We start from the raw sequence: 13,280 nt of genomic DNA on the forward strand, positions 1-13,280 counted from the left end.
GCCCTCCCCTCCCCAGGATTATAAAAAAATATATTGTTACTGTTATTTTATGGTTTTTTTTTTATTTGTAGATCTTTACTCCACCTGGAATTAATGGGAAGGATGTGGAGTAGGGATTGAACGTTTTTAAAAGGCAATGTTCTTTTTAAGGCCTGCACAATGGTCTGTCACGTGGATAGCACCTTCATTTGTTGCCTATTCCTTTAGTGTTAAGACATTTAGGCTGTTGCTAATTTTTTGCTATTATAAATAGAATTGTACTGTACTTCTATTAATTTTTGTGGGGTAGATTCATAGAACAGTATTACAAGATCAGGAGAAGACTGAAAAAGTGAGGCTGTTACAAGCAGGGACTTGAAGGTGCACTGCTGGCATTTGATTCTCGGCTCCACTGTTTGGTTGCTTTGCAACCTTCTGCAAATCACTTGCTTGTACCTTGGTTTTCTCATCTGAAAGATGGGGGTTATAATAGTACCCACCTCAGAGCATTGTGCTGAGGTTTAAATGTTTGATACACATAAAATACTGGAACAGGGCCTGGCATGTAGTAAGTACTCGATTCTTGCTAGTTGTTGCTGCTGCTGCTGTTTTTATTGTGATGGGCATTTTAAGGCAAGTGACTTTGTGGAAAGGTCATGCCATTTTTATATTTCCTTTATGGGAATGTAGGAGATCCCATTGTCCCAACCCTTGTTACCATTGAATATTATCATTTTTTAAAGCCTTGCTAATTTTACTTAGATAATAGGCTCCTGTTTTCTCTTTTTTTTTCTTTGATGCACCCTCTTCTGTTATCCTCTTGAACCTAAAAATTAAACTGCTATCTTTAGGAAATGGTTTATATTGCCTTTGAGATCCTTTTTATGGACTTGTATTTTAGAACTTGAAGCCCACCTTTTAAGTGTGCGATTTTTTTGCCCCAAATTCATCACTTAGCCTGAGGCACTTCTTCTAAGTTTATTCCTGTGGCTTGTTCTTCAGGTACTGACGTTCGTTTGAGTCCCTACCATCTGCCAGGGACTGTGCTGGGTGCGCAGGCCTCATTGAGGAATAAGCTTCTGTCCCTGTATGAGAGAGACTCATAGCCTGGGAGAGGTGGCAGACAGTGCAGGGACAGCTGGCATCAGAGTTGGAACTTGTATGCCATAGGACCACCCCCTGGGATGGGGATGTGGGGATGGGAGAAGCCCTAAGAGAAGCTCTCAAACTGGTAAATGGGGTTGACTTTTAAACAGAAGTACAAGTGTGTTCTGTCTGAGGAAACCTGCTCTGTGGAATCCGAAACTTGAAAATGAAAGAGGGACTTTTTTTTTTTACTGTATAAAATAATTTATCATAGCATTTTTTAAAAACGTGGTCTTCCTATATATTTAAAATATATAGTTTGAAAAAGAGAAGTTTTTAGGAAACTTGTCTGAAGCACTGCCTTTGGCGCTCAGTTTCCCCTTCTGTCAGATGAGGGGTTCTCCCGCTCTGCTCTCCAGCTCTGACTCTGAGCTCTGTGGTGTGCGTGGTGTCAGCGGCCATTATGAAAGCTCAGGTGGTAGGTGGCTCTCGGGGTGGAATGAGCAGTACTGCCAACTTGGATTCTGCAGAGAACAAGGCCTTCCTCTGTGGCTCTCAGACTTGGACTTGGCTGGGCCGGTTCACTCTTCGGCATAGAGCTGTCCTCGTCGCCAACATTGCATTTTAGTTTCTCTGCCTCCTTTTGTAGGAACAGAGCATTTCTGGGCAGTCTTCTTGATTATTGACTGCGTGGACTGATTGTGTGCCTAGATGGAAAGGTAGGCCTGCCGCCCTCTCTCCCTTCCCCCACCCATCCTCCTTTCTACTGCTTCATCAGAAAAGTGTCCTTAGTCTTTTTCCAAGCCACCGAGTTTGAATTGATCTTTGTTGCTAGTAAGAGGTGGGGAGGCACTTTCTGGTTCCTGCTAAAGTTACCTGACAGCGGAAGGTGTGCATCTGATAATTATAACTCTAGTGCTTCCAAGGCCCGAGCGATTTAGCTAAGAGCAGTAATCCTGATCTTATCAGGAGGGTTTTGTAGTCCAACAGTGTTGCTTATAACAGTATCTGTTTTACTTCCTGGGCTTCCCCTCTCCTCTTAGGATTCTCCTATAATCCTGCCCATTACCCTCTTGTGCATGTCTCCTTACCTCCTGGAATCAGTTAAAACTGGTAGGAGGACAAAGATAGCTTTCTTTTCTTCCTACCAAGATCTGGGAATTGGACTTTTAACATTACAACATCATCAGCCTGGCCAGCAGTAGAGCAGTCACAAGTGCGGTACAGATAATACCTGCAGAGCCACAGACCTAGCCAAAGAGAAGGTAGTTTATGCATTGCTTATTAAAAAATAGTAATAATACTAGCAACAGCAGTATTCAGCCCAAATCAGAACTTCAATTGCATTTTGTATTTCAGAGTAATTAATTGGTGTCCATGAGCGTGGGATCAGCCCCTTACTAATGACTACTTTGAGGTTCAGGTCCTAGGCATTTGCCCAGATCCTTCACCTTGGGATTCAGAATCTATCCGATTGTAGAGAGTAGACAGAAAGGAAACACGTTACTCTTCTGTATCTTCAGAGAACACTCAGGAATCTCTATAGAAGTTGTCAGTGTGCATGATGGTGTTCTAAGGACGGGACAGTTTCTTAGAGGTTTCAGAATACAGGGAGCCCAAGTGAAGAATAGGCGGCTTAGCCTCTGTGCTTTGAACCTGGAGGCAAGGGTTAACTCTTGCCTTGCGGGGGAGTGAGGAATGGGAACTAAAATTGCTTTGGACATCTGAGCTGTGCTTTAATAAGATATTCCAGGTGGTCAAGGAGTAATCCTAAAATAGCCTAGATACTTAATTGCTTTTAAAGTCAGGCACTCCTGTCTCTGGGGAGGTACAGCTCTCAGGAATGCAGTGCTGGCTCCTAAGGTCTTAGAGGCGTGGTCTGGTTGGGCTTTTTTTAAATCCCAGGAAAAAGAAAGGCACAAGGTAGTCTTCTTGTCAGGAGACACTGGATAAATACTCCCTTTCTCCTCATTGGAAAGTTGGCAGTAAGCCCTTGGCTCCTGCTGCTGCCAGCTGCCATAACCTGGCTTTGTCTAGGGCTGTGGGATTGGTCTTGTCGCCCCCCACCCATCCCCAGAGACAGTGGCCTATTTTCATGAGTGCTCAAAGGCTTCCTGTTTGATCCTCTGCCCAGCGTCTCTCCATTTCCGTCAGAACATACCTTTCTCACGATTAGATTCAGATTCATCCTGCCCTTTCTCTTTCATCCCCTCAATCCAGATCCAGTTGATTCTGATTTGGCTGCTGCTTAAAGTCCTTCCTCCCTGGGCTGCTACTCCGCCAGCCCCTGAGCGGGCTCTCAGTGTGGGAGACTGCCCAGTGGCCAGCACTGGCTTCCCTCTCAGATCTTCAATACTGTTTACAAAAGTAACGTATTGACATTGTAAATCATTACTGAGGGGCATTAAAAATATATTTTATTAAATGAGTCATACTGCTCTCTTGCTTGAAAGACTAAATATTGTGAAGGTGTCAGTTCACTAAATTATTTTATAATTTCAGTGCAATCCAGATTTTCTTTGTTGGCAGGGGAGAGCAAGTGATGGGTCTTGACAAATGATTCAAAAGTTAATACAAAAAAAAAAGCAGGGGCCGGCCCCGTGGCACAGTGGTTAAGTTCGCACATTCCGCTTCAGCAGCCCAGTGTTGGCTGGTTCGGATCCTCGGTGTGGACATGGCACCGCTTGGCAAGCCATGCTGTGGTAGGCATCCCACATACAAAGCAGAGGAAGATGGGCACAGATGTTAGCTCAGGGCCAATCTTCCCAAAAAAAAGAAAAAGTGTTTTGATTCTTTCTCTCTCCATTAGACTGTAAGCTGCGCCAAGTCAGAGGCTCTTACCTGTCTTGTTCTTTTCCTCTCAGACTCTTTCACAGTATCTGGTATATCCAAGGTGATCAACGTTAGTACGTAATTGAATATCAGGAAAAAATTGAAAAATGAAAATCCCAATCCAAGTAGGTGTCTACATACATTTGTGTGTATATATTACATTTTTTTCCAACAAAATTGGGCCATTAAAATAATCTAAAACGCTGATTTAATCCTTTGTGTGTCTGTTCAGAAAACACCCACTGCCTCCCTACAGTTTGGAGTGTAAACTTCCTCCTGGTATTCAAGGCATCTCACAGCCTGTTTCCACTTTAACTACTCTGACTTGCATCCTCCCTGCCAAAACATGCCTTGTTTATCCCCTTCTCCAGGCTCATTTAAACTGTAAATCTCCCCCACCCCTCCTCCACCTCCCGGGCACTTTGTGTCCTGGTACTTTGACTCGCTTTGTTCAGTGCTCTGTGTGTTCAGCTTGTTTTGCCAACCGGGAGGTAAAGCTCCCAGTGGTGGGACCGCTGGTTTTTTTGTATCCTCCTCAGCAGCTTGCACAGTGCTCGACCTGGGGTGGGTTCTCCGGAAATCAGTGTTGAATGAATTTGGCATAGGATCTTCACTTCTCAGGACAGAAAGGAGCCGTGGAGGCCCTCTCGTCCAGCCCTGTCTCTTGTTGGATTCCACATCATGACATCCCAGACAGATGGTCATCTAGGGCTAGGAAGCTGCCCATCTCCTGAGAAGGCCCACTGCATTACTGGGCAGTTTGGATTGTTAGAAAAGTCCTTCTATCAACCTGAAATCTTCCTGGTTACTTCTGCCAGTGACTCTAGTTCTCCCCTCTGGGGCTTTCGAGGAAAACAAAAAAAAAACGAACAACAAAAAAACCCTGCTTCCTCTTCCACAGGCAGCCTTTTAGATTTTCAAACACAGTGAATACATTTCCCCCGTCTTTCAATCTCCCGAGGCTGAAGTGTTGGGGAAGCACTGTTTTAATTTTGAGTAGCAGTCAGGTTAGACTTAGAGTCATTATTTTTTGAAGGCTTTTATGTGCATGTCACCGTGCTAGCTGCCATATTTCTCTGATCCCCTCAGAGGTGTAACCTGCTTGTCTTTCTTTCCTGATCCCCTGTCCCCTGGGGGAAGATGGGGGCCCATCCTACCCAGAATGTTCTGTTTGGGAGGTAGTGGTAAAAAGTTAGCAATTCCTTTTTTTTTAAGGTATGCTTTTTATTTACCTTTTTGGTGAGGAAGATTGGCCCTGACCTAACATCTGTTACCAATCTTCCTCCTTTTTTTTCCTTCCCAAAGCCCCAGTACATAGTTGTATATCCTAGTTGTAAGTCCTTCTAGTTCTTCTATGTGGGCTGCCACCACAGCATGGCTTGATGAGTGGTGTGTAGATCCGTGCCCAGGATCTGAACTGGCGAACCCAGGCCACTGAAGTGGAGTGTGCAAACTTTAACCACTACACCGTTAGGCCACCCCCCGGCAATCCTTATTTCACTATCCCAGATAAGTCTCCTGGGCAAGTGTTGTGTGAGGGCTGGCTTTCTGTTTGGCTGCCTCTCCCAGATGAAGCCAGTGAGATGAATCAAGAAATAAAAAAATCTCCCACTGATAGGAGCCTCCCAGAGCCATGACTTGACGTTGTCGGCATTGTATGGTCAGAGGATTTCATTCTTTTTCTCCCTCTCTCCCTTCCTGATATCCCTACCCAGAACTTTCTACTGTTCTTTCAGCCCACGTGGCAGCATGGTATAACAAGGAAAGCCAGACAGCCCTGGGTTTAGGTGCTGGCACCACGACTCAGAAGCTCTGAGGCCTTGGGCAGGTGAAGTTACTTGCTCTTTGAGCCGTTGTCTTCCCATCTCTAAAATAACCACCTCAACATAGTAGAATTAAGTGAGGAAATGCTTCTTAAGCGTCTGGCCCAGTCCTTGATACACAGAATGTGCACAGACACTAGCTTCCTGCTTCCCTTTCTCCTTCCCCCAACCTTCTTTCACTACCATTTTTGAGGGATTTAAAGGCAGAACACTCTGTGGCCTCCCAGGGGAAAATGAGCTAGTGTGGATATAGTAACCAAAGCTAGTCTTGGGTGAGTATTTGGGAATAAACTGTCTGTTTCCTGTGAGCCCCTGGTGAGATCAAAGCTGCTAAAAGAGAGTTCTCAAGTAGGAGAGGCTGAAAAGGTTGTAAATAGCAATAAGTGACCACTCTGGCTACTGTTGACTTCTCGCACACATTTCTGCCTGCTGCCCATGGGGGAGTAACAGATCCTGTTCCCTGGGCAGGTGAGACGTGCATGCAGCGCCCCCTTATCTGAATTGTGTTTCTCTGGGACCTCTCTGGATCCCTAACCTGTTGAGCTGGCTCTTTTTGGATATGTTTTCCCTGTACTTGCCTCTACCACTCCCTGCTTTCCTCCATCACTACCATCTCAATCAGACACACTCAACATTGAAGAAAAGAATCATTTCTCTGGGCTGATAACTGTCCAACAGTCAGACCCACACCATGTTGATAGACCAAGAACCCTCCTGCACGTAAACCTGAACTGCATAAGTGAGCTATGTTGTGCAGCAATTGGTCGGAGTTAAGAATCAAGAAAATAACTGCTGAAGCCTGTAATCGTCCCAATGAAAGGAGAGAAGAGAGGTGTTGTGGGGTTGGTGGTCTCATGGGAGAGCCCATCCCTGTCTTTCAGCAGATATGTCAGGGCTTTCCATGTCCTGAGGGCTGGGGGTACCCTGCCAGGATGCTTACAGACTGGGAACATAGGCAGAGGCACAGGGAACCAGAACCCAAGGGGACACAGCCCAGAGGAGAAAGGCATTGATTCTGCCTGGTGGGGAGAGGCTAGAGGCTTCGTGGAGGAACTGGCATTCCAGCTGGACTGTGAAGGACGGGCAGGGTTCAGAAATTACTCTCACCTCAGCCAGAAAATCTTGTGAAGCAGAGTCGAAGTTTAACGGCCCCAAGACAAACAGAGTAATGCAAAGAGAGTGGATGTTTCCCCATCAGCCCCAACTGAATAATTTTTTCAATTAAGCAATGGACCATCCTGGCCTTGGAACTGGACAAAAGAAAACGCCTGCACTCCTGGGCAACTCTTGTGCGCGTGTCTTCTTTAAATGGTAGCTGACATTCCTATCCATGAAATGGGTCAAACAATGGCATTGCTCAAAGAGTTTAGTGTCCCATTTCTACCCTGTTCTGGCAGGTTTCTCTGTTCTTTGTGATCACTGAGTCAGGGGCGTTTCAGGCTAAAATCCAATCACTAAACAGATTTTTAAGCAAAATAGTTCACCCTTAGTGCAAGGTCTGACCATCCCACTGTTCAGATTCTGTTGCGGTTTGGGCAGAGCTGGAGAAAGTGAAGGGAGGGGGTCATAATGACCCCCAGACCCCATCCTCCAAGGCATTCTCCTCTGTTCCTGGAGCTGAGCTCTCACACTTGGGTGTTTATTTTCACACGTAGTCACACAGTGGTTACACTGACGGGCTTGTTTTTACACTCCTCTCCTGCTGTAGAAAACTCTGTCTGAGAATCTAGGTTGTGGATTCCATCCTCTCCACCCAACAGAGTGTTAAATAGTTTCTGAGTGAGCATTCGGAGTGCCTGAAAGTTACTGTAATTAGCACAAAAAACTGTTTTCATCTCCCTTGGTGACCAATATAGAAAGAATCCTCCTGTGAACAGAGTCAGCTTCAGATCTCCAGCTGGAGAGAGTTGGGAATTGAGCTGCCACAGTAAACAGCTGACATAACAGAAGCTGCAATGATCCCCCATTAAATGTCTTTCAGCCGATAGGGGCTCCCACGATAATTGACTTTCCAGCAGGAATTACTGGCTCAAACGAAATCACTGGGCATTAGGGCAACCTACTGCATCCTTTGAAAGGAGGACTGTAACTCTGTTCGGTTTTGCTGACCTGACAGGCATAATTCATCTTGATTATTCGTTGTGCTAGTTGCCATCAGATGACACCCGATTTCTGTTGACTGTAATTACAGTCTCGGGGTGAGTTTTAGCTTCTTTTTTTTTTATTAAACAGTGTTCCACCTACTTGGTTGTTGGCCTCCCTGAGCTGAAGGTGCTTGAGGAAGATTCCTCCAACATCTGCCTGGGAGATGCTGAGTGCACAGTCAGATGGCATTTACTGAGCACTTCCTTACACGTCTTTTACTAGATAAGCAGGGAAACAATTTGGTGTAGCCTGTTTCATTTCAACTGACAGGGTGTCACTTCTTCTTGGTTGTACTTACCTCCCTCTGTGCTAAATTGCTGCTCTCAGGCAGTGGGTCTACATCTCCGAGCCTGCTTTGAGCAGGGGAAGCACAGGATGACCCCAAAATATAACTGAATAATACCTCCACTTTCAGGCAAGCTCTATTAAAGGGAGAGTATGGACTAAGACCAGGCTTCCATTTTGTTGGCTTGGTTTTACAACGAAATCCCTGTGCCAAGGATTTCCTCCAAAGAATTTCCAGTCCGAAGAATGTCCTCCCAAGAAACCCGTTCCCCATCCCCAGATGCCCCTCCCCAACCACTTAACACACCCCAGCCAGCTGTGTGGCATGTGTGTGCATGTGCATACATGTGCCTGTGGTCCTAGGGGAGAAATGAGAGTGTGCCGGGCTTAGTGCATTTGGTCCCATCCACTGGGTCCTCCACTGGCCAGTGGAGCAGCAGTGAACGGCAGCTTTCTACTGACGTTTCATAGTCCCCACTAACAGAGGGCCTCTTTGACTCTCTGTATGGTATATGTGTTTGTATATTTTCTGAAGAGGTGCTTAATTGGTTCAAATAGCCAGTTAATGCCTTTTAACAATGATTATAGTTCATCACGAATTCCCTGGGGCCTAATAAGTGCCTGGCAGTGTGTTGTATGCTGGACGTGCAAAGATAGATAAGACACCTTTGCTCCCAAAGAGCTTACAGTACGGTGGGGATGACCGATAATTTCAAAATAAGATGTTAAATTCTAAGCTTGAAATGTACGGAGGTTGCTTCCAGCGTTGTTAGCACAGCTGGGAGTGACTGAGGCCTCCCCAAGAGATGTGCCTGCTTTGGGGAATGAGTCACCCAACTGAATAAAGGTAGGAAGCGATTTCAAGAATGTCAACAAAGGCATATTTGCCATTTCCTCCTGTTCAGTTGAATGGTGTTGGTCTAACCTAATCAATTAAATTAGGATTAGGTTTTCATTACTTCTCGATGAAAATGAACTCCACCCTACTGGCACTGGAGTCTCTGTATTTTGGGAATAATCTCAGGTCCTGGGGGCCTCATATCACTCGGGAGTTCTGATTGCTAGACTTAGGGCTTCTAGTGGTGAGGCTTGGCTGAGAGACCACAACTTTGTCTAGGTCTTGCTCCCCTTGACCTTTCATCCCCACTTAGAGTGTTGCGTGGCAAGCCAGGCCAGGTATCTTCACAATATACCATAGAATGTACAAACACATAGACCATACAGAACCTGCAGAAAAGTGCTACATCTCAGAGTATTGGCTTCTGGAAGATCAGCTAGGGATGAGCAGGTTCTCAGAAAATTGAGCCTTTGTGTCCTCTTCTTCCAAGATTATTGGGTATAAGTAACACCCCCCCTCCTCTGACAAATGGCGATGATTCTTCTACCTGACTCCCTCTTAGTTTGGAGCCGTAATTGAAAGCAAAAGACCCAAAATGTCCCTGTAAGGGTGGCGGTGGCAGTTACCTGAGCAGTCTTTATACTGTGAGCCAGGATAGCACAGTTGGTACGAGTCTTCATCTTCCCCCTAAATGATTGCCTTGCCCTCTGTCACTCTCTTCCCATTCCCTTCTGAACGCTGTGCTTTCTTCCCCTTCAGAATGGTGGTTTGGCCTGGAGTGACGATGCGGACGGAAGCCGGGGACGAGAAATCTCTCGAGATTTTGCCAAGGTCTGTAATGTTTCCTTGTGATAACAAATGGGGTAGTTCTGCAGTGGGTTGTTATATCTGATCCCCAAGGAATAGGGACAGGAGTGGTCTATGAGTCCCATTTGTAGTCGTTCAGATGGTTCTGTGTCTCTGGTGTAGACTTCCTGCACAAGATGGAATTTTTCATTGTGTTTTTTTCTTGGGGGATCGGGACTGCAGCTGTATGAACTGGACGGTGATCCGGAAAGGAAAGAGTTCCTGGATGACCTTTTTGTCTTTATGCAGAAGAGGGGTAAGTGTGCAGTCCCCTCATCATTTCAATTCAGTGGATATTTATCAAGTGCCTACTGTGTGCAAGTCACTGTTAGCCATCCTCCCCGCAGAGTACCAGTGTCTTAGCCCAGGAGGACAAGAGGCCTTTACTACTGATTGGTTCCAGACTTAGCCAATAATTGACAACCAGATCCAAGAGGGCAGAAATGGCCTTGGCAGAAAATGAATAGAATGATCATCCAAATTTGGTGCTGCCTTATTTTTGTCACTCTTCTTCCTCTGATTAACTGATCTCTGGAGTCATTTCAAATTCAAATATACTTTTTTCTTAGCCTTATAGCTGCCCTAGACATCACTTAAACTAGTATGTGGGACTTCGTATTGGTGCGTGTAGTCTTATAGGGACGGAGAAAGGTGGATGAAAGAATGGCGGTCCCTCAGGATTTGTTGGGAGAGTCTGAAATGATCCATGAGAGAGAAGGGCTAACAGTTTTCCTATCCATCGGCTCTTTGATTTTTGCATCCACTGGCTCAGTTGGGGCATTCTTGCAGTTTAACTGTGGGGTACGTGGGCATCTGCTTTATAATGCACATTCGTACTTCTCTGTCCCTCTCTCCTTCTCACGCCTCCCCCACACACCCCTAACTAACTCCACCCTGGACCATGGCGTGACTGGGTCTTGAGCCCAGTGACTCAACTTCCTGGCTTTATATCCTGTCACAGCAATGGGTTCACCAGCTGGGTCAGCCCTCAGGAAGCACGGCCAGAACCCTAGCCTCTCTAGGAGAAGGTCTTCAGTAACCTGTGCAGCTCTACCTTCATCACCCTCAGGACAAACCGACAGGAGAGAGCTGCTCCCACCAGCCTCTTCCCTGGGACCCTCCTTATGTCTGATGATGTATCTCTTGGTTTCTGTGTCAGCTCCTTTATTAAGACCTGGGAGTGAAATCTTCCTCTCTATCCTAGGCTGAGCCATAATGGCAGCTCCCAGCAGCTAAATATTCTAAATATCCTTTCCCTCCCTCTTTCCCCCTCCTTCTCTTTCCTTTACCTTCTAAAGCCTTGTTGCCTTCTTAGTAGCATGCCTGTTACTGGTGATTTGCTTACAAAGGCAATCGAAAGTTTTGAGTCTTGGTTCCCCCCCATATTCAAGCTCATCAAAGCAGTCTAAGCAGCCTTAATTAGTTTATTCCTTCAACTGTTATCTGGAGATGCATGTGTCAGTAAAAAACAAGAATATAATCCTGAAAGATAATGTGACTGGCAGCAGTGAAACTCCCTGGTTGCCCTGAGAGAGAGAAATCCACTTAATACTTTGGTCTCCCCTTCCAATTACCTTTTAATTATTTACAAGCTCCACAAGCCCAGCTGGTGCAAATCCATGAGCTGATCTCGTCTCAGAGGGGCTGCCATAGCAATATAGATTTTAATCAGTGCTGTAGCGCCACTGCTTTATTTTCTACTTTATTGTTTTTCTCCCTTCCCAGAAGGATTTTTAAAGGAAAATGGAAGTTATATCAGCCTAGCCAAGAAAGAAGACCAGTCATTTTTGCTTATTACTGTGTGTCCCCACTAGACTGGGAACTCCTTGAGGGCAGCTACTTTGTCATGTCTTTTTGTCCCCAGTCCTAGCACAGGGCTAGGCAGGGCGGTGCTCAGGACACATTTGCTGTATGAGCACTCCTGTCGGTTTTCCTGACTCAGCTGGCCACACACGGGGAGGCTGTGCTCCCCTTTAGACAGCTGCGCTGCAGTTGAAGTCAGCAGCGGAGAGCAGTGAGTGCTGCTCCTCCGCAGCGTCGAGGCGCTCCACACTGCCGTCTCGTGCACTTCTGAGTGAACCCAAAGCAGGAGTGAGTGACTGCCTTTGGTCATGTCGGTTTAGGGTTGTTCAGGCCCCGGGTAAACCTTTTTCCTGTCTTCAGCACTTATGTCAGGTATTTCACTATTTGCTGGCATGGCCATTGAGGGGAAACAATTGAGCCAGTCTTCCTACTTGTGAATTAGTCTAATACAAGGCTTCTCAGCCTCAGCATATTAACTTTGGAGACTGGATAGTCCTTTGTTATGGGAGGCACCCCTGAGGTGTGATAACCAAAAATGTCTCTAGATATTGTACATGTCCCCTGGGGGACAAAATTGCCCCCCTGTTGAGAACCACTGCCAAGAAGGATGGGAAAGAGGGTGAAGATCTAAATTTCCTCTGCAGAACAACTTTTTATGGAAATCATCTTCCCTCCACTCAGGTTCAGTATCTGAGGGCTGCAGGGCCTGTGGCAGGCACTAACGTGAGTGCCCCTCCTGTGGCTGAGTGCCAAAGGAGAGGGTGCTGGGACCCCATCCTGGGCTGGAGTGCAAGGCAGGCCTCTGAGAGGAACTGCAGCTCCAGCATTTTGGAGGTAATAGGAGTGAAGAAAACCACACAGGTGGAGGCAGAAATGCAGTGGCATGCGTGATGTGCAAGGCCTGCATGACCAGGCACAGCTGGAACCCTTGTCTGCGGCCTGGACGAGTGAGCTGGCCGTGTATGGCCAGGAAGTTAGCACTCAGTCTATGGACATAACTGAGTTACTGAAGTTGAAACATGAGGAATGTCACCAGAGGTGGGCTTTCAGGAAACTTGCTGTGGCAAGTAGTGTGTAGTTGGGCCGGAGAGGGGAGACTGAGGCATGGAGACAGTGTGGAGGCTGCTCCCTTTAAATTCATCTCCCTGGAACAGGGCACGTGTCTGATGGTCTAGAGTGGGTGGCTCAGGAGGGCTGGGAGCAGACTGCACTTGAGTCATGTGAAGCTTGCTGTGCTCTTCCTAGAATGGTGAGACCAAGGGCCCCAGGTCATCTGTGACTTATTTGTCACTCCTAAATTGGAGTGTCTGGGGCACTCAGGAGCCACATCTTGTAAGCTAGCTCCAAGGAAAGGCCTCATAGACCTCAGCAGCAGGCCAGCAACTCATCCTCCAGAGCTAATGTGGAAGATAAGCAGTAGATTTCATAGGAGCCACTGAACATGCCTGTCTTTGAAAGGCCTGGTGATGCCCACCTGGGCCGTGAGTGGTGCCGGGCAGCTTTGTCACAGCAGGCTGCACTGGAGAGGAAGTGGCCAGGGCTCCAAGAGAGGCACACACAGCAGGCGGCCCGGGATGACCGCAGCTGCAGGTGATAAAACGGCTGTCCAGAGGGAGGGGGCCGGCCGTAACTGCTGTTTTTTG

General features: G+C 46.7%; 1 protein-coding gene across 1 annotated transcript in view; it reads left to right on the top strand.

Annotated features, from left to right (window-relative positions):
• The window catches only part of LOC124232182 (AT-rich interactive domain-containing protein 3B), a 50,264-nt gene that overhangs the window by 19,463 nt on the left and 17,521 nt on the right, over positions 1-13,280 (top strand). Inside the window, exons 3-4 of the mRNA XM_046649148.1 lie at positions 9,748-9,819; positions 10,018-10,090. Of these exons, the coding sequence (XP_046505104.1) occupies positions 9,748-9,819; positions 10,018-10,090 (145 nt within the window). The remainder of the gene's footprint in view (positions 1-9,747; positions 9,820-10,017; positions 10,091-13,280) is intronic.

The sequence above is a fragment of the Equus quagga genome, chromosome 2, assembly GCF_021613505.1.
Source record: "Equus quagga isolate Etosha38 chromosome 2, UCLA_HA_Equagga_1.0, whole genome shotgun sequence".
Lineage (NCBI taxonomy): Eukaryota > Metazoa > Chordata > Mammalia > Perissodactyla > Equidae > Equus > Equus quagga.